Source organism: Magnolia sinica, chromosome 6 (genome assembly GCF_029962835.1).
Source record: "Magnolia sinica isolate HGM2019 chromosome 6, MsV1, whole genome shotgun sequence".
NCBI lineage: Eukaryota > Viridiplantae > Streptophyta > Magnoliopsida > Magnoliales > Magnoliaceae > Magnolia > Magnolia sinica.
Genome location: NC_080578.1, coordinates 48,459,576 through 48,473,870, shown reverse-complemented (window position 1 = coordinate 48,473,870; position 14,295 = coordinate 48,459,576). Strand labels below are relative to the sequence as shown.

General features: G+C 45.3%; 1 protein-coding gene across 1 annotated transcript in view; it reads right to left on the bottom strand.

Annotated features, from left to right (window-relative positions):
* Positions 1 to 9,315, bottom strand: part of LOC131248751 (uncharacterized) — a 32,816-nt gene extending 23,501 nt beyond the window's left edge. Inside the window, exons 1-4 of the mRNA XM_058249197.1 lie at positions 9,229 to 9,315; positions 9,072 to 9,145; positions 8,804 to 8,878; positions 8,545 to 8,647 (exon numbers count right to left, since the gene is read on the bottom strand). Coding sequence (XP_058105180.1) covers positions 8,545 to 8,647; positions 8,804 to 8,878; positions 9,072 to 9,076 — 183 coding nt within the window. The 5' untranslated portion in view covers positions 9,077 to 9,145; positions 9,229 to 9,315. The remainder of the gene's footprint in view (positions 1 to 8,544; positions 8,648 to 8,803; positions 8,879 to 9,071; positions 9,146 to 9,228) is intronic.
* Positions 9,316 to 14,295: the final 4,980 nt, after the last annotated feature.

The following is a 14,295-nucleotide window of genomic DNA, read 5'->3' as shown; positions in this document are numbered from 1 at the left end:
TTGCGAGTTGCACATCAATCCCAATTTAGTCCTCCAGAGTTTACAAAAGCAATGATGGCCGAGCTCAAGGGTTGGATGAGTTTCATATCAGAGCCCTGAATTCTATCATGGTCAACAAAGCAATTGTGGTAAGAGTGTATAACAAAAGGGTTAAAGGAAAGTCTTTCGAAGAAAGGGACATGGTCTAGAAGATGGTTTTTCCCATCGGCCAGAAGAACCGAGCGTTAGGCAAATGGTCTCCCACCTGGGACGGACCATATTTCATCGAGCAAGTCCTTAAAGGAAAAGCCTACGTTCTAAGGGACCTTAATGGCAATGTTGCACATGCACCTATAAACGGCCGATTTTTTAAACACCGCTTTCCTTCACTATGGGAAGTTATCAAGATGGGCCGAACTAGTTCAGTAAAATAAATAGAGCTTACATTTAAATAAAACCCTCGATAAGGGATCGTTAATTATAGTAAACATACGTTCAAATAAAGCTTAGAGGCTATTGGTTGCAAAATATCATATAAGGAAGAAGATGACAGAAAAAGAGGAGAAGCTGAATAACGGGACTACCGGCCGGCCCACTTGATATGTTCAAAGCTTTTGGCAGCTTCAACCCACGCTTCTATCGCCAAATTGCGCTTCTCAGTTCAGGAAGCCTATTGACTTACGAGCTTGACCAATGTATGCTCGATATAGGCCAAACGGTGGTCGATGTCCATGTGTTTTGACTCAGCCAACCTCTTTTCGGCCTCGCTAACCTCAGCGCGCCCTTGATAGAGAGCTATCTGGGCCTCCACGAACGCAACCAGCTCAGTATTCTCCGGCCAATCGCGGTCAAGGTATAGTTGATTAGTCTCAGCCAAGTCAATAAGGATGCGGTCACGCGAACGCGTCAACATTCGCAGCATTTTTTTATTGAACTCATGCTCACTAATCCAATGCAGTCGTTCTTCCAAGCTGCCGCAAAGTGGGCTGGTAAAGCCCTACACTCGACACTGAAGGCTGACAGACAGTTTAAAGTGGTCGTACAGCGTTCGATCTCTATGTCTGCCTTGGCGAATACATCTCCAAGTTGCCAGAGCTCGGAGATGAGGTTCAAAATCTCCCGAGGAGGCCGCTCCTTCTCAAGAAGATTGTCAACGTCCCTAAGGAAAGGAAAAGGGTCGCCGGTGAAGGGAGATCGCGAAGACTTTCCATTATTTTGATGGAAATAGTGAAAAAATCCATGGATGCTGGAGTTTTCATAATAGAGACTCGGGCTTAAATTGGTTAGCTAAATATTTTTTTAACCTAAGCACCACTTTTATATATTACAATGCGAGCAGTTACTGCACGTAGGGAGCGGTGTGACGGTTAGTTACCCGATACTGAAGGAGTTGTTCCCGGGATAGCAGGGATATGGCGAGATAGATGGAGCTTGTTCAGGAAGTATGGTTAAGGTATGGCGCTCGTTACAGAATGGTTAAACATTGTAACTACATGTGGAAGGTAAGGTCTAAGTTAATCACTAAAGATTGCAATACAAAAATGTCATTGACCGATTAAATTATATTCATCATGGAAATCTATGTAATACACTAGTCATTGACCGCCTGGTTACACGAAGTAAAAGCGAAAAGCAAGTCCAAGAGCGGTCAATCAATGGTCGTTAATTACAAAACGGATTGGGTCGTTAATTACAAAAATGTGGGGATAAAGAAGAACAGGATGAGGATGAGGATGGAATGGACAAGCTACAGATGAAGGAGATGGTCATGATCAAAATTACAAGTGGGCTCGCCTGAGCTCTTCAAACCTCCTCTCAACCGCAACTTTTGCCTCCATCAGAGCGTGTCGCCTCCCCATCCATGAATTATACTGGCCTGCTAGCGCAATAAAGGAACGTTCTACGCTAGCAAGACATTGGCCGAGGGTTTCATGCTCTTGTTCGGCCGATCTCTTCCCAGCTTCGCTGGACGCGATGCGGCCCCAGTAAAATGTTATCCGGGACATAATGAATGCGGCTAGCTCCTCGCTTTTTGGCTGAACCCGATCTGGGTAAAGCAGATGAACCTAAGCCAAGTCAGCATTGTTAGGGGAAAGCCTCATCGACAGCAACATCTCTTTGTCAAAGTTACACTCGCGGGTCCAACGTACTATGTTCTGTCAAGTCATCTCCTAATGGATTGGTAGAGCCATGCATTCAGTGTTAATAGATGATAGGTTTGAGAAAAAAAAAAAAGCATCAAAGTGGTCGAGTTCTTGATCTGCAGCTGTGTATTCTTCTCCAAGTCGTCGGATTTCTGAGAGAACCTCCATGATCACTTGAGTAGATTGGCAATCTACAGAAAGTGCAGCAACGCCTTGGATGAAAGGAGAAGGATTAGGCAAGAAAGAGTTGAAAGGAGAAGGATCAGGCAAGAAAGAGTTTGAAAAAGAATCTAGTCCCTCTAAAAGTATTTCCTCCATGATTTTAGTCACCTAAGAGAGAGGATCCATCGGAGATTGAGGCTATAGTGCTGAAGGCTTTGTGTCAAGTGGGTTTGTGAGGCTACTTGGAACCCAAGTTCTGTTTTTATAAACGAGGCGTAGCAGTGCAGCAATTAATACGCGTGGGGAGCAGTGATGCTTGGGTTTCTCGAGACAAATCCAGTCTTTCCCAAGATCATTGGGACGCAGCAAAATTAATGGATGTCTTTCAAGAAGCGATGTGTCACTATAGCGAGGACGTGACAAGCACGGCTGAAAATGGCCAAGTAACGGGTGTATACACAAGGGCTAGGTGGATTGTAAAAGGACCACTCAATCCATGCATTACGGCCGAGATAAAGGATGTATGATATTTGTAGCTTGTTTAAAAGTTAAAAGTTTATTCATCATTGTGTTGGTCATCGACTGCATGATTACAAAAATAAAAATAAAAAGAAAGCAAAATTCTAAAGGCAAAACAAATAAGATCTTCAAACTTTCAAATTCTTCTAAGAGCGTGCATCTCTACTTCATTTTTCTCCTTGGCATGACTCCAACTGTTCCTTCCACGATAAGGCGTGGCAAGAAGTGAAGTAGTTGATCGACACGAATAGCAGTTGAGTGAACTTCGCTAACGACCGCCTTTTTAGCAGCATAACTTGCCACCAACTGATTTTGATATAAAAGAATTTGTTCATCCAAGAATTCCATATCTGATGGAACAGCTATCTCCTTCTCATAAAAAGCGTTGCCTCGTTCCTGTAATTCGTCCATCAGACCAGAGCAGTAAGATTGCAATGTTTTAAGCATCATTCGATTGAATTGATGTGCCTGAGTACAACGTAACTTGTCGTACCAAGCCAGTTCATATTTACCGCTCATATCAGCCGAGTCCTTCACAATCGTATCTTGCTGCTCGAAATAGCACGCATTCATCTCACGAAGATAGTGCGATCTTTCGTAATGATCTCCTATGACGGTTAACCATTTCAGTTTCCCGAGTAGTCCTTTTAGTCGATCATTCAACTCGACTGAAGGATGAAGATCAAGTGAGCAAGAAGCATCAGTAACAAATCTCCTAACATCGGATAGCAAAAAGGAGAAAGAAAAGTTTTTCAACCCATCATTGAAGATCTCCTTGAGAAAGGATTCAGTGCCGGTAATGAGAGAAGGTAATTCGATAGCCATTGGGAAAGATTAAATTCAAAAGGATAACCGAAGTCAGGAACTCAATGCTATTTAAATAGTAGGGTCTAAAAGCTCACTTTCCACAAGAGGCGTGGCGAGAGGGAGTTGCACGTTTTAGTTTGTTTGAAACTGGGCAGTTAAGGCATAACGTTCAGGAACGACCCACGTTCCGCCAAAACTCAAGGAAACACTCATAAAATAATTACAAGCAGTTACTCGAAGGAGCGAAGTCAAAAAAGGCTCAACGGCTATTCGTTCACATAAGAAGATGTCAGATTTAGAAATCAAAAGACAAATAATTCTCCAAGAACACCCTAGCCATTTCCACCCGTCTTCTAGCAGTCCACAATGATGCTTCCCTTTTTGTTGTCGATCGAGACAATTGGTTGACGTCTTCTGCTTGAGAGTGCACTGTAGTAGCCAACTTGGAAATCTAATCTGTGGCCATGAGGTGTCCTGTGCATTTTTCTGCCAGATTCTGTCTCGGTGTAATCAGCTCAGCCTCCAAAACCACGATCCTGACTTCTAAGTTCTCAATTTCCATTTCAAAAGCCTTCACCCCAGCATTCTTGGCCATAAGTTCTTGGGCGACCTCTTGCACACTAGCCTTCTTAAGATCGGCCACTCATTTTTTAGCTTCAATATGAGCAACAACTAAATAAGCTTGACAATACATATCAAGTATTCTCTTAAGCTCCAAGAGAGGTGGTATTCTAGCCGCTAAAGTTGGATCTGATTAAGACAGTATGTAGGCCAAATCAACCAATCGGCCGATCTTGTCAATCAATTCGGCATCAAAGGACTCGGATAACCCTTTTCGGAGGAGGTCGTGTAACTCTGCCTGTAAACTTTGTAGATTATCAAGATGAAGAGGAGATTTTGCCGCAGACATCTCCTCGGGGAGAACTTTCTCAAACAAAGAAAGAATGTCGTCGACTGGAGGAAGATCGGCAATAGTAAATGCATCATCCCCAGGAATAACTGTTGAGGAAGATGGTAGAGAACTTGCATCAACCATTTTTATCTCGGCCGGTGTTGTAGGGATCTCGACTGAAATAACTTTAGTCGGCTACCCAACATCGACCAATTGTTGTTCCATAGTCTCGATCAAGACTTGCTTAATCACCTCCGCTGAAGTTTTGACAATTGTTTCATCATCAGTCGCGACTCTCTCGATTTCAACCGACCCTTCAGGCATTACTGTTACATTTGCTGTTTCAGATTCGGACAAAGTTGGAATCTCTTCGGTCATCGTTGGTAATGGAGGAAGTGAGGGAGTCGGAACTAGCCTAAAAGGCTGAGCAGGTGGTTGGTGCAGGTGGAGTCGTCTGTCGCACATGCTCTGAGTCAATAGGAGCAGTGCTAACTTCAGGCGGGTTGCTGGAAGGAACGCCTTTTGTACCGGTCGTGGTCTCTGAATCAAGAGACACCACCTCTGTAGTCATCGAGGTAGGATCCTTCAGGATTACGAGAGTGATCACTATTGCGGCCACTGTGTCGGTTGGTGCTAAAATCGGCGGCAGAATTGCAGTCAATGGGACTGCCGGTATTAGTGGCATATCTTGTTCTTGAGCCGCCAGCATCTTGGGCAATTCCCGAGTCACTAAAAGGATCAAAACAGTATCAGTGAAGGTACAAGGGAATTACTTTAAGGAAATATACAAGTAGTCTCCACCTAAATCAAACCGAACTGCTTGGAAGACTGGCCGATCCTTGACAACTTAAGGATTTTTTATCACAGTCACTAACGGCCGAGTCAAGTTGGAAATGATGGCGGTTTATGAAGATAAGGTTTTAGGTATTTTTCGTCGAAAGGAAGATTAGGGTCATTTAACCTCTCTCTATCCTGCCACCATTTGTTCCAGCATTTATTATAATGGGCCTCCTCATGGTGTTTTATACCTTTGTCAATCTCGTACGAATAATCCTTAACACCAAGACCAAGCCACTATTGGGTTTTAAAATATTTTTCGAAAGCTAACACGGCCTTGGCTGAAGTACTTGACGGCCGACTCGATCGTCATATCGGTTGATCTCTTGGCGTCGACTGAGATTTAGAAGGTTTTGTGCGCTAAAAAGAAAGAATAGGTGGTTTTAGAGGAGGACCGGAGATACCTCTCAAATCTAAATTTTTCTTCGAAGCCATCCATTGTAGCTGAGCAGCCGCAAGAATATTAAGATGCTCCTGGGTAATCTATGAAACCTCTGGGAAAGGATTTTCGGCCATCGGAGTGGAAGAAGTAGCAGTTGATCTCGTCTTTAACCTCACTGTTCTTTTTGCTGTAGTGGATGGCGATGCAGGGCTTCTTTTTCTGCTCTCTATTAAACCCAATTGAGAGCAAAACTGGGATGAAGCTCTGTGGTACTTCGACCGCCCAAAAATTTAACATATTGTCGATCCCACCATGCCACAAAACTGTTCATGGCTTCAGGAGACTCTGGATATGTTCGAATCTTCAAGGCGACCGACTCCTTACGATAAGAGTTATCGAGGGAGGTGTAAAGTTCTTCATCGATCACTATCACACGATCGTAAGGAGGTTGGTTGTATGTTTTATGGGTGAAAGGGGATGTACTGCATCAGACCCAATTGACAAGCAAACAAGGAAGGATGATATTGTTCGACCCATGCTTTCGCATTTTTGCCTTTCTCAATCATGCCGCCGTAAGACAAGTCATGGCCGATGATGTAGCAAGTCCAAGCTTGATGCAACCGACCAACTAATTGCTCGTTTTCATGATCAAATCGCCCTGTGAGCCATTCAGGCCCGTAAGCCTTTCCTTCTACAAAGGGTGTGAATGACTGATTGTCATAGGATTTGTCAAGAGAGAAGAACCCTATGAGGTATTCATCGACCGTATTAGTCTCCAGAGAGTGGAGAATTCGGTCACCATTGGAAGAAAATGATTGGTCAGTCTGCTGCTAATCAAAGAGATAAGATCGAAAGTATGCTACAAACCACATTTGTGCAAGCCATATAGGCACCCCCGCCGAGTATAATACTTTACGATTGACTTCGAAAAGACCTCTATACAGATGGTTGAGAACGAATGGTGCTATGGCTATGCGTTGCTGATTGACAAGGCATTCAGCCAAGGTAACATATTCAGCCATGACCTATTGGGCGTTGACATATAACAAATGACGGCAGATCCAAAAGAGAAGGAATGTGAGGTGGTCCTTCGAGTTTGCGGTAGACATTCATGGAAGCAGTAGAGCCTTTGGCGGTCTTGCTGGGAAAGTTTTTGTGTTGCATATTGGCCTTGGCGTGGTATGTCATCCCAAAGGGCAAAAGCTCGGTCAGATGACATATGTCCTTTATGGTAACACTCAGCGGACCACAACCAAACATGAAGGTGTTGGAGGAAGTACTCCAAAATGACGATAGAGTAAGAAGAAGAGACGTGTTGGGTGCATATTCTATGAGGGATCATTTGATGCATTCATATATGCCAAGTCTTTTCCACAGACTTCCATATTTGGTCAATACCCGCGAAAACCAATCTTCCCATCCCGGAAGTAGTTTCGTCCATAGTCTTGTCGTCTTTAATGCATTGGCCGCATCCGACGCCTCGATTTGACACGACTGATGGTAAAGCAATCAATCGAAGGCGGTTCGTATTGGGCAGCACGTGTGAATGTTTCGAGGGCAAAATTAGTGAAAACTCAAACTTCGTTGTCACTTTATCCGTAAGGACAGCGACGAGGGGGGCAATGTTTGTACCCTATCCAACCGAGTTCTGTTTTCAGCCAATCAGAGTTGATTACGTGTGATCTGTACGGAACACGTGCAACGGTTGCAGGATCTTTTGCAAATATGTACGGTTGCATCTCGAGAAATGGAGCCACAACGAATCAATTACATTAAAGTGGCCGAGATGTAACGGTTGAATTCACACGACTATCGAATAGGTGGTTGAAGAATGATTCAAAGAAGCAGAACATAGGAAGTGTTTATAAGTAGAGAGTAATGGAGAAACAGTTACCATAACCGTTGGAACGTGGGAAGAATCCAGAATGTTGGATCGAAACTATAAATAGCAAGACAAATCATGCAGAAAATGTCGTCTCATACCAAACCAATCAAACCAAATTTATCTTTCAATTATTTTTGTCAATTTACATTCCTTAGTGTAATCATTTACCTTTTCCGTCCAACTAATTACTTTTCTAGCGTAATAATTTATCTTCAGCACTCATCGTTTACATTTCGTAGTGTAATTCGTAGTGATAATCTAGTAGCTAATAATTGTGGTTGTAATTGGAGTTTAAGCTCGTGCGCTGAACCTCATTCGATCGTCGGAGGAGCATCCTTCTGAAGCCAATAACAGTCAACTGTAAGGCATTTTCTCTCATTTCGCTTTATTTGAAATGAAAAGTCCTTTAGTATGGAAGGCAAAAGAGTGACCCATCATCAGAGGACGAACCCCACCCTCTGACTATCATCTAATATGTTTACACGTTGAGCGAGTGGCTGAATAGGCAACCAATCTTCTCAGACTCGGTCATACCCTGTGTCTGCCTACTTTCACGCTCGGGGTTATAGTTGTTCGGTTTGAATTGGAGCCACAATCCCAATTCTAGCACGCCTGCACTCCACCCGTGCTGGGAAAAACGAGTGAACAGTTACAACTTAAACCATCTACAGGCATCCAAACAACCTTAGAGAACCAATCAAATCATCCCTAGATTAATGACATTATTTGGTGTAGTTTATGAGTATCAATGGAGATATTCGGATAACATCCCAATCAATTACACAAGAAACAAAAAGAAGCAAAGCATCATGATTTTTTTCTGAGCAACAAAAAAAGCACCATGATATTGTTCAAACTACAAAGAAAAATGCACAAAGCTAATGCATTCGCTGCAAGTAATATCAACAAGCAGAATGATACGCTACAAACACCATACAGGCACAGCGATGACTCTAGGAGGACTTGGGGCTGATGCAATCTGTCGCGCCAGATCCATGTCCCTAGCAAGTTCTTCCTCCACAAGGTGATCATTCACGTGCCTGCACACAAGGTCAAATCCCGAACGCATAAGTAGAAGAATGTTCCGAAAATGCCAAACAGAAAAGCGGACCCGCATCAAACTACAATAGCAATCATAAATTCAAAAGAATTGTAGAAAGAACTTCATAAAACATGCCAGGAAAGAAAAGAGATACCATTCAAGCTCTAGTAACGGAATAGTAAGATGACAGAAGGGGCACGACGAAGACATATGTGGTTCTGGAAAGGTCCTGTATAGCACCATCGGAGACAATATCAGTTTCCCCGCCAACGAAAACAACATTGAAAAAATAAAATAAAATAATCATCCGACACAAAAATCATGCCGGTCCGCTCATCAGGAGGGACACATGTAGACGCTGAAACAGACCAATTGGCAGGTCTGATTTAAGGCGACCATTGCTTCCACGAATGGTGGCCCACCTCATGAGCGGAGCAGCCTGGTTTTCTCGCACAAGGTGACGGTTGGGGCCCACGTTTTGCACGGCTCGGGTATACTGCACAGATGGCACGGTGGAATTTGATTTTGAAAGTGTACTGAATCAGAGAGAGATGCGTGGAAGGTAGAAAGAAAAGACACCTGCGAAGCGAGGATGGAGAACCCTAAAAATTTTTGAATGGTCCGCGCGGTTAGGACCGAGTTTGATGCATTCGGATTCAGCAGTGACGCCTTTGACTACCACGGTAACGGCTCCATGGACCGACCACGATGTATGTGCTTTATCGACGCCGTCCATCCATTTTGCCAGCTCATTTTAAGGCATTAGCCCAAAATTAGGTAGATCTAAATCTCAGAGCACACGATAGGAAGCAGTGGTGATTGAAAGCCCACTACTAAGATTAAAAAAAAAAAATCGAAAGCCCGCTGTAACGTTTATTTGTGATACAACCTGAGGATTAGCGCGCAAGAGTCCTGAAACAAATATCAGCTTCATCTAATACTTTTGTGGTTCCTAATGGATACTTAATAGCGAGTGTTCAATCATCACTGTTTCTCGTGCAATGGTTCAATTGATATTTGGATCTGCCTCATTTCTTGACTTATACCTTAAAACGAATTGAAAAAATGGATGGAGGGCGTGGATAAAACACTAGATTTTTGGGGGCCACAGAGCTGTCCCTGTACCTGCCCTAGATGGTACCGGATCCAGGTCAGAGTTGCACATGCATGGACACGGATTGCGCCCTACCCATGCTCACCGTTAATCATTTTTATATGATAAATATAAGGTATGATACAAAATTGAAGTAGTTTCAAGGCTTAAGTGGACCACAAAGTGGGGATTGAACGTCCACCATTAAAAACTTCTTAGGAGCCGGAGAAGTGTCAGATCAAGCTGAAATTTGTGTTTTCACTTCATCAAACCTTATTAATAGGTTGGGTGGTAAAAAAACATCGCGGTGGCCATTAGAAAGGTTTCAACGGTAGGTGTCATTATCACTGCAGCTTCCTTTGATGTGGTCCACTGGAATAGTGTATCTGCTTCATTTTTTCTATAATACCTTAAAATAATATGAGAAAAACGATAGACGTTGTGGATAAAATACTTACATCATGTTGGGCCCCACAGAGCCCTGCCCGGACGGATTACCGTCCGGGCGGGGGTGGGACGCGGAAACCGTCCAGGTAGGGGTAGGACGCAATCCGCATCCCACATGCATAGGTGCACAAAATAATCTGGCTAGCGGGGACTCGGATTGCCAGCCCAAGCCTTTCGCAGTAACTTCTGCGACGAGAAGCGAAGTGGGGCCACCACGATGTTTACATGAAATCTATCCCGTTCATCCGTTTTGCCAGATTATGTTAACACATTGACTCAAAAAAGAAGCAGAACCAAAATTCAAGTGGGTAGGGAAATGCTTACCGATGAAAACTTCTCAGGGTTCACCATGATTTGTATATGCCATCTTCATTTCTACCGGATTAACTGATAACACAAAAATTTTAGCCTAGTCCAAACTTTTGTGGCCTCATGATTGTTTCAATGGTGGACGTTCAACCCTCACTGTTTCCTCTTGGGTTTTGATCTACCTTATTTTGTGCCCATCCCCTAACTTTATTTAGCAAAACAGATGGATATAGTGAATTTCTCACAAACATCACGATGGGCCGCTGTGATTTTGTGTGTTTATCGGTTTTGCCAGCTCATGTTATGCTGAAAATGAGTTCGATCCAAAACTTCCTAAGTCCACTGATGTTTATATGCCATCTGTTGATGTTGTTTTCTGCTCACCCCCTTTTCCGCTGCTCGGACACCTACACAGGGAGAGGACAAAGGAGACCCTGGCTTGTACAGGGGACCCTCCAATGCCTAAGTCAGACTTGGATTCTAGGTCTAGTGATTTGATAGGGATTTTGGGGTGAGAATGTGTGTGTACCTTTCACCATCAGACATTCCTTATTTATAAAGGACAATTGATCCCGTGTAACTTCGGGACCTTCCCTAAATGGGATAGATCATTACCTTGGACGATCCCGAGATCCTCAATTCCCTGGATTCCCGGTATTGGAGATTATCTTCCAAAGATCTCGAAAGAAGATTTTCTAATATGGGCCGACTCTTAGTCGATTCTTGGCTCGGCTCAGGGCGAGATCCGTTGATAAGTCTCTAGTTGAGAATAAGTGTCTCGGCAAGCCATTGGCCAACCCCGGAGCGTTCTCGGGCACGAGTCGATTCTTTTCCTCTACTATTCATCTGACCCTTAGTCAGAAGCGATCGATTCATAATCGACTTATTGTTGATCGATGGCCGCCTTATTGGCCGACTTAGAAGGTAGGTCGGACTAAGGTTGGGCCAAAGTTAGGTCAACTTATACCTAAATGATGGCCGACCCATGAAATGAGTTGGCATGGATTGGTCCCAAGGAATTTCCTAAGGGATCCTTAAGGTGTTTCGGCCTCCTTAGAGGTCTCGCCTTGTGGTACTGGACATGTAGGCCTCGGTCAGGCTCAGAGCCTAGTGAGTCCGGGCCATGTCATTCACATATAAGCCGACTTATCGAACTTGTCATATTTTTCCCCAATAGTAAACCCCCCTTACTCCTTGTGTTGACCCGTGGAAGCCGAGGAGTAGATAGGAATTGAGTCGAAATGTACTTGGACCGAGCTTATGATGGAGCATTTATTGCTTGTACGTCGGCCAACACGAATATCGGTGCACATTACCTTGTTCTAACATGTGTCGGTTCGCTTTCCGAGGTTGCACAAGCTGTAGGGCCGTCGTTTCGATAGCCAGATGAATAGGAGGGAGACGCGTGGCAGAGCCTTTGATGGCAAGCTCAAGCGGCACGTGGTGTGGTGCCACGTGTTGGGCTGGGGCGTTCGAGGAGACCCCAATTCGACTTCCCATTTAATGTCAGAGCCACATGGCACAGCTATAAAAGGGGTGCCTTAGAGTCCTCATTCTTGCAATTTCGCGCCCATCTCCATCTCTCCTCTCTCTGCTTCTTGCTTTTTCTGCATTTTCCGGCATCTCCTCAAAACTCCGGTGAGCTCCTTCTCCCTCCCCTTTAATTTTAAGAATGTCAAGCCCCATAAGCCCTTGGGAGGGAGTTTACGGTGACGAAGGTGAAGCGAGTGGCTTTTGGGCTACTTCGAAATCATCTTCATTGTTGGCGGAGATAGCGGTGGAAGCAGATGCCTTATTTCGTCACTCTTAAGGAGTGTTGGATTCTTCGGCGCAAAGGCCGGCAACGTCTGTTAGGGCGTCGAATCTGTCTCCCAGGCGGGAGACAGCTATCGAAGGTTTTTCTAGCCGGTTTGACTCTCCGGTTGAAAATGAGGCTGAAGAAGCCGAGGTAGAGGAAGGGTCCAAGGGACCGGTGCCCTCAGTTTGACTAAGAATGACTTATCTCGGATCCATACTGGGTATCACGTTCCCGAGTCAGTCATCCTGCATCTTCCTCTGCCGGATGAGCTGCCCGACCGGTCGCAATATTCCAGGTTGCGTTGCAGTGCGCCCTTCATCTTCCTCTTCAAGAGATCAAACAGCGTCTCGTAGGTTGCCTCGGCATGGCTTTAAGGCAAGTTACCCCGAATGGGTGGAGGGACCTGTTCAGTTGCGCAGTTCTATGGGTTGAGATGAAGCAACCCGAGCAAAGCGTGGATGAATTCCTCCACCTATATCAAGTATGGCCGAACCCCTAGTAGCCTAGTTGGTATTATTTCTGTTCCTAGTGGAATACTGGCAGGGCTTTGATAACTGATCCTCCATGCTCTAACAAAAACTGGAGGGATTGGTGGTTCTAGACCTTTGATCGTTGGGAAACGGCTGAGCTAGGGCCCTTCAGTCCCTTTGTTCCCCAGGCCTTCTCCAAGGCAGGTAATACAGAAAAATATTGTGCTTGTCGCTTTAGTCGGTTGAGTCCTCCTTATTATGCCTTCTAACTGCTTGTTCGTGTTTTGTCAGTTGTCCCCAAGCAACCGCCAAGGCTTGCTCCCGATTCCCTAACTCGGATTTATGACTTGCGAGCCTTTAGTCCGGAGAGGAGATCTTGGAAGAGGCTTCTCCAACCAGAGCGCCTTCTTCAGTCGGGTCTTAACACGGCTTTAATCGATAAGATTTGACTCTAACAGTTTTTCTTTAACAATGATAATTCTGCTTACATAGTTCTTGCTTCTGATATGTAGAGATGTATAAGGCTGGGCCTACTCTTCGTCCTCCTTCCAAGGTCAGGGCCTCGCCTTAGGGAGATCCTTGAGTGTTGAAGAGATAGAAGGCATCCTCTAAGGATTGGGGGAAGGTCGCCCCCCTCGCTCGATCATTATAGAGGTCCCGAAGGAGGCCATGATGGTGGCGGGAGCAGCTCCTCCTGAGCCTCGGGAGGTCTCCGAGCCAGGACCTATTGCAGAATAGGTCCCCCCGAGGAGGGAGGAAGATCCTCGGAGGTAGGAGGCTGCTGAGGAAGAGAGGGGGAGCTTCCTTTGGCATGTCAAAAGTATACTCCCCTAGGCAAGTAAGCAGGGGACCGAGGAGGAGTTCATCAGCCTCTTCGAGTCACCTTCTATGGAGTTGACGCTTGCCAAGATGACGACGGTGCTCCTGAAGGTAAGGGTGTAACTTTTGTTGCTAGCCTGCCCAGTTTTCTCAACACTGAGCTTCGTTCTTTTCTTTTTGTAGTTCGCGCCATGCACGCTGAAGGGTCGAGCCGAGCTACCCAAGGCCAATAGGCGAGCTGAAGAGGCGAAGGCTCGGCTATCGTCTGTCGTGGCTCGGGCCGTCTCTGCAAAGGGCCACCTCGAGGTGACAAGGGTCGTCCTCGGAGAGTCTTAGGCGGAAAGGCCCCGTCTGGCCTCGTGATTGGAAGAGGCTAGGAAGGTCTTTGATAAGAGCCACAAAGAGTGCATTGAAGCTTGCACTGCAACCAATCGGGATAGGGTGGAGACTAAGGCCGCTCTTGCCATTGCTCGAAGAGAGGTCGTGGAAGAGTATCTAACGTCCCAGGCCTTAAAAGATGAGAGGAATATCTCTTCCGTCAAGGTTACACCGAGTGCGTAAGGGGAATGAACGAGAGTTTTCCCGAGCTCAGCCTCTATGGCTTCGATGAGAGCGAATCAGGATCCGACGGCCCGGGCGAGGGAGTCGCAGTTGACCCTGAGGCATTCACTGAAGCGACTCCTGATGTTGCTCCTGAGGCAGGTCCTTCG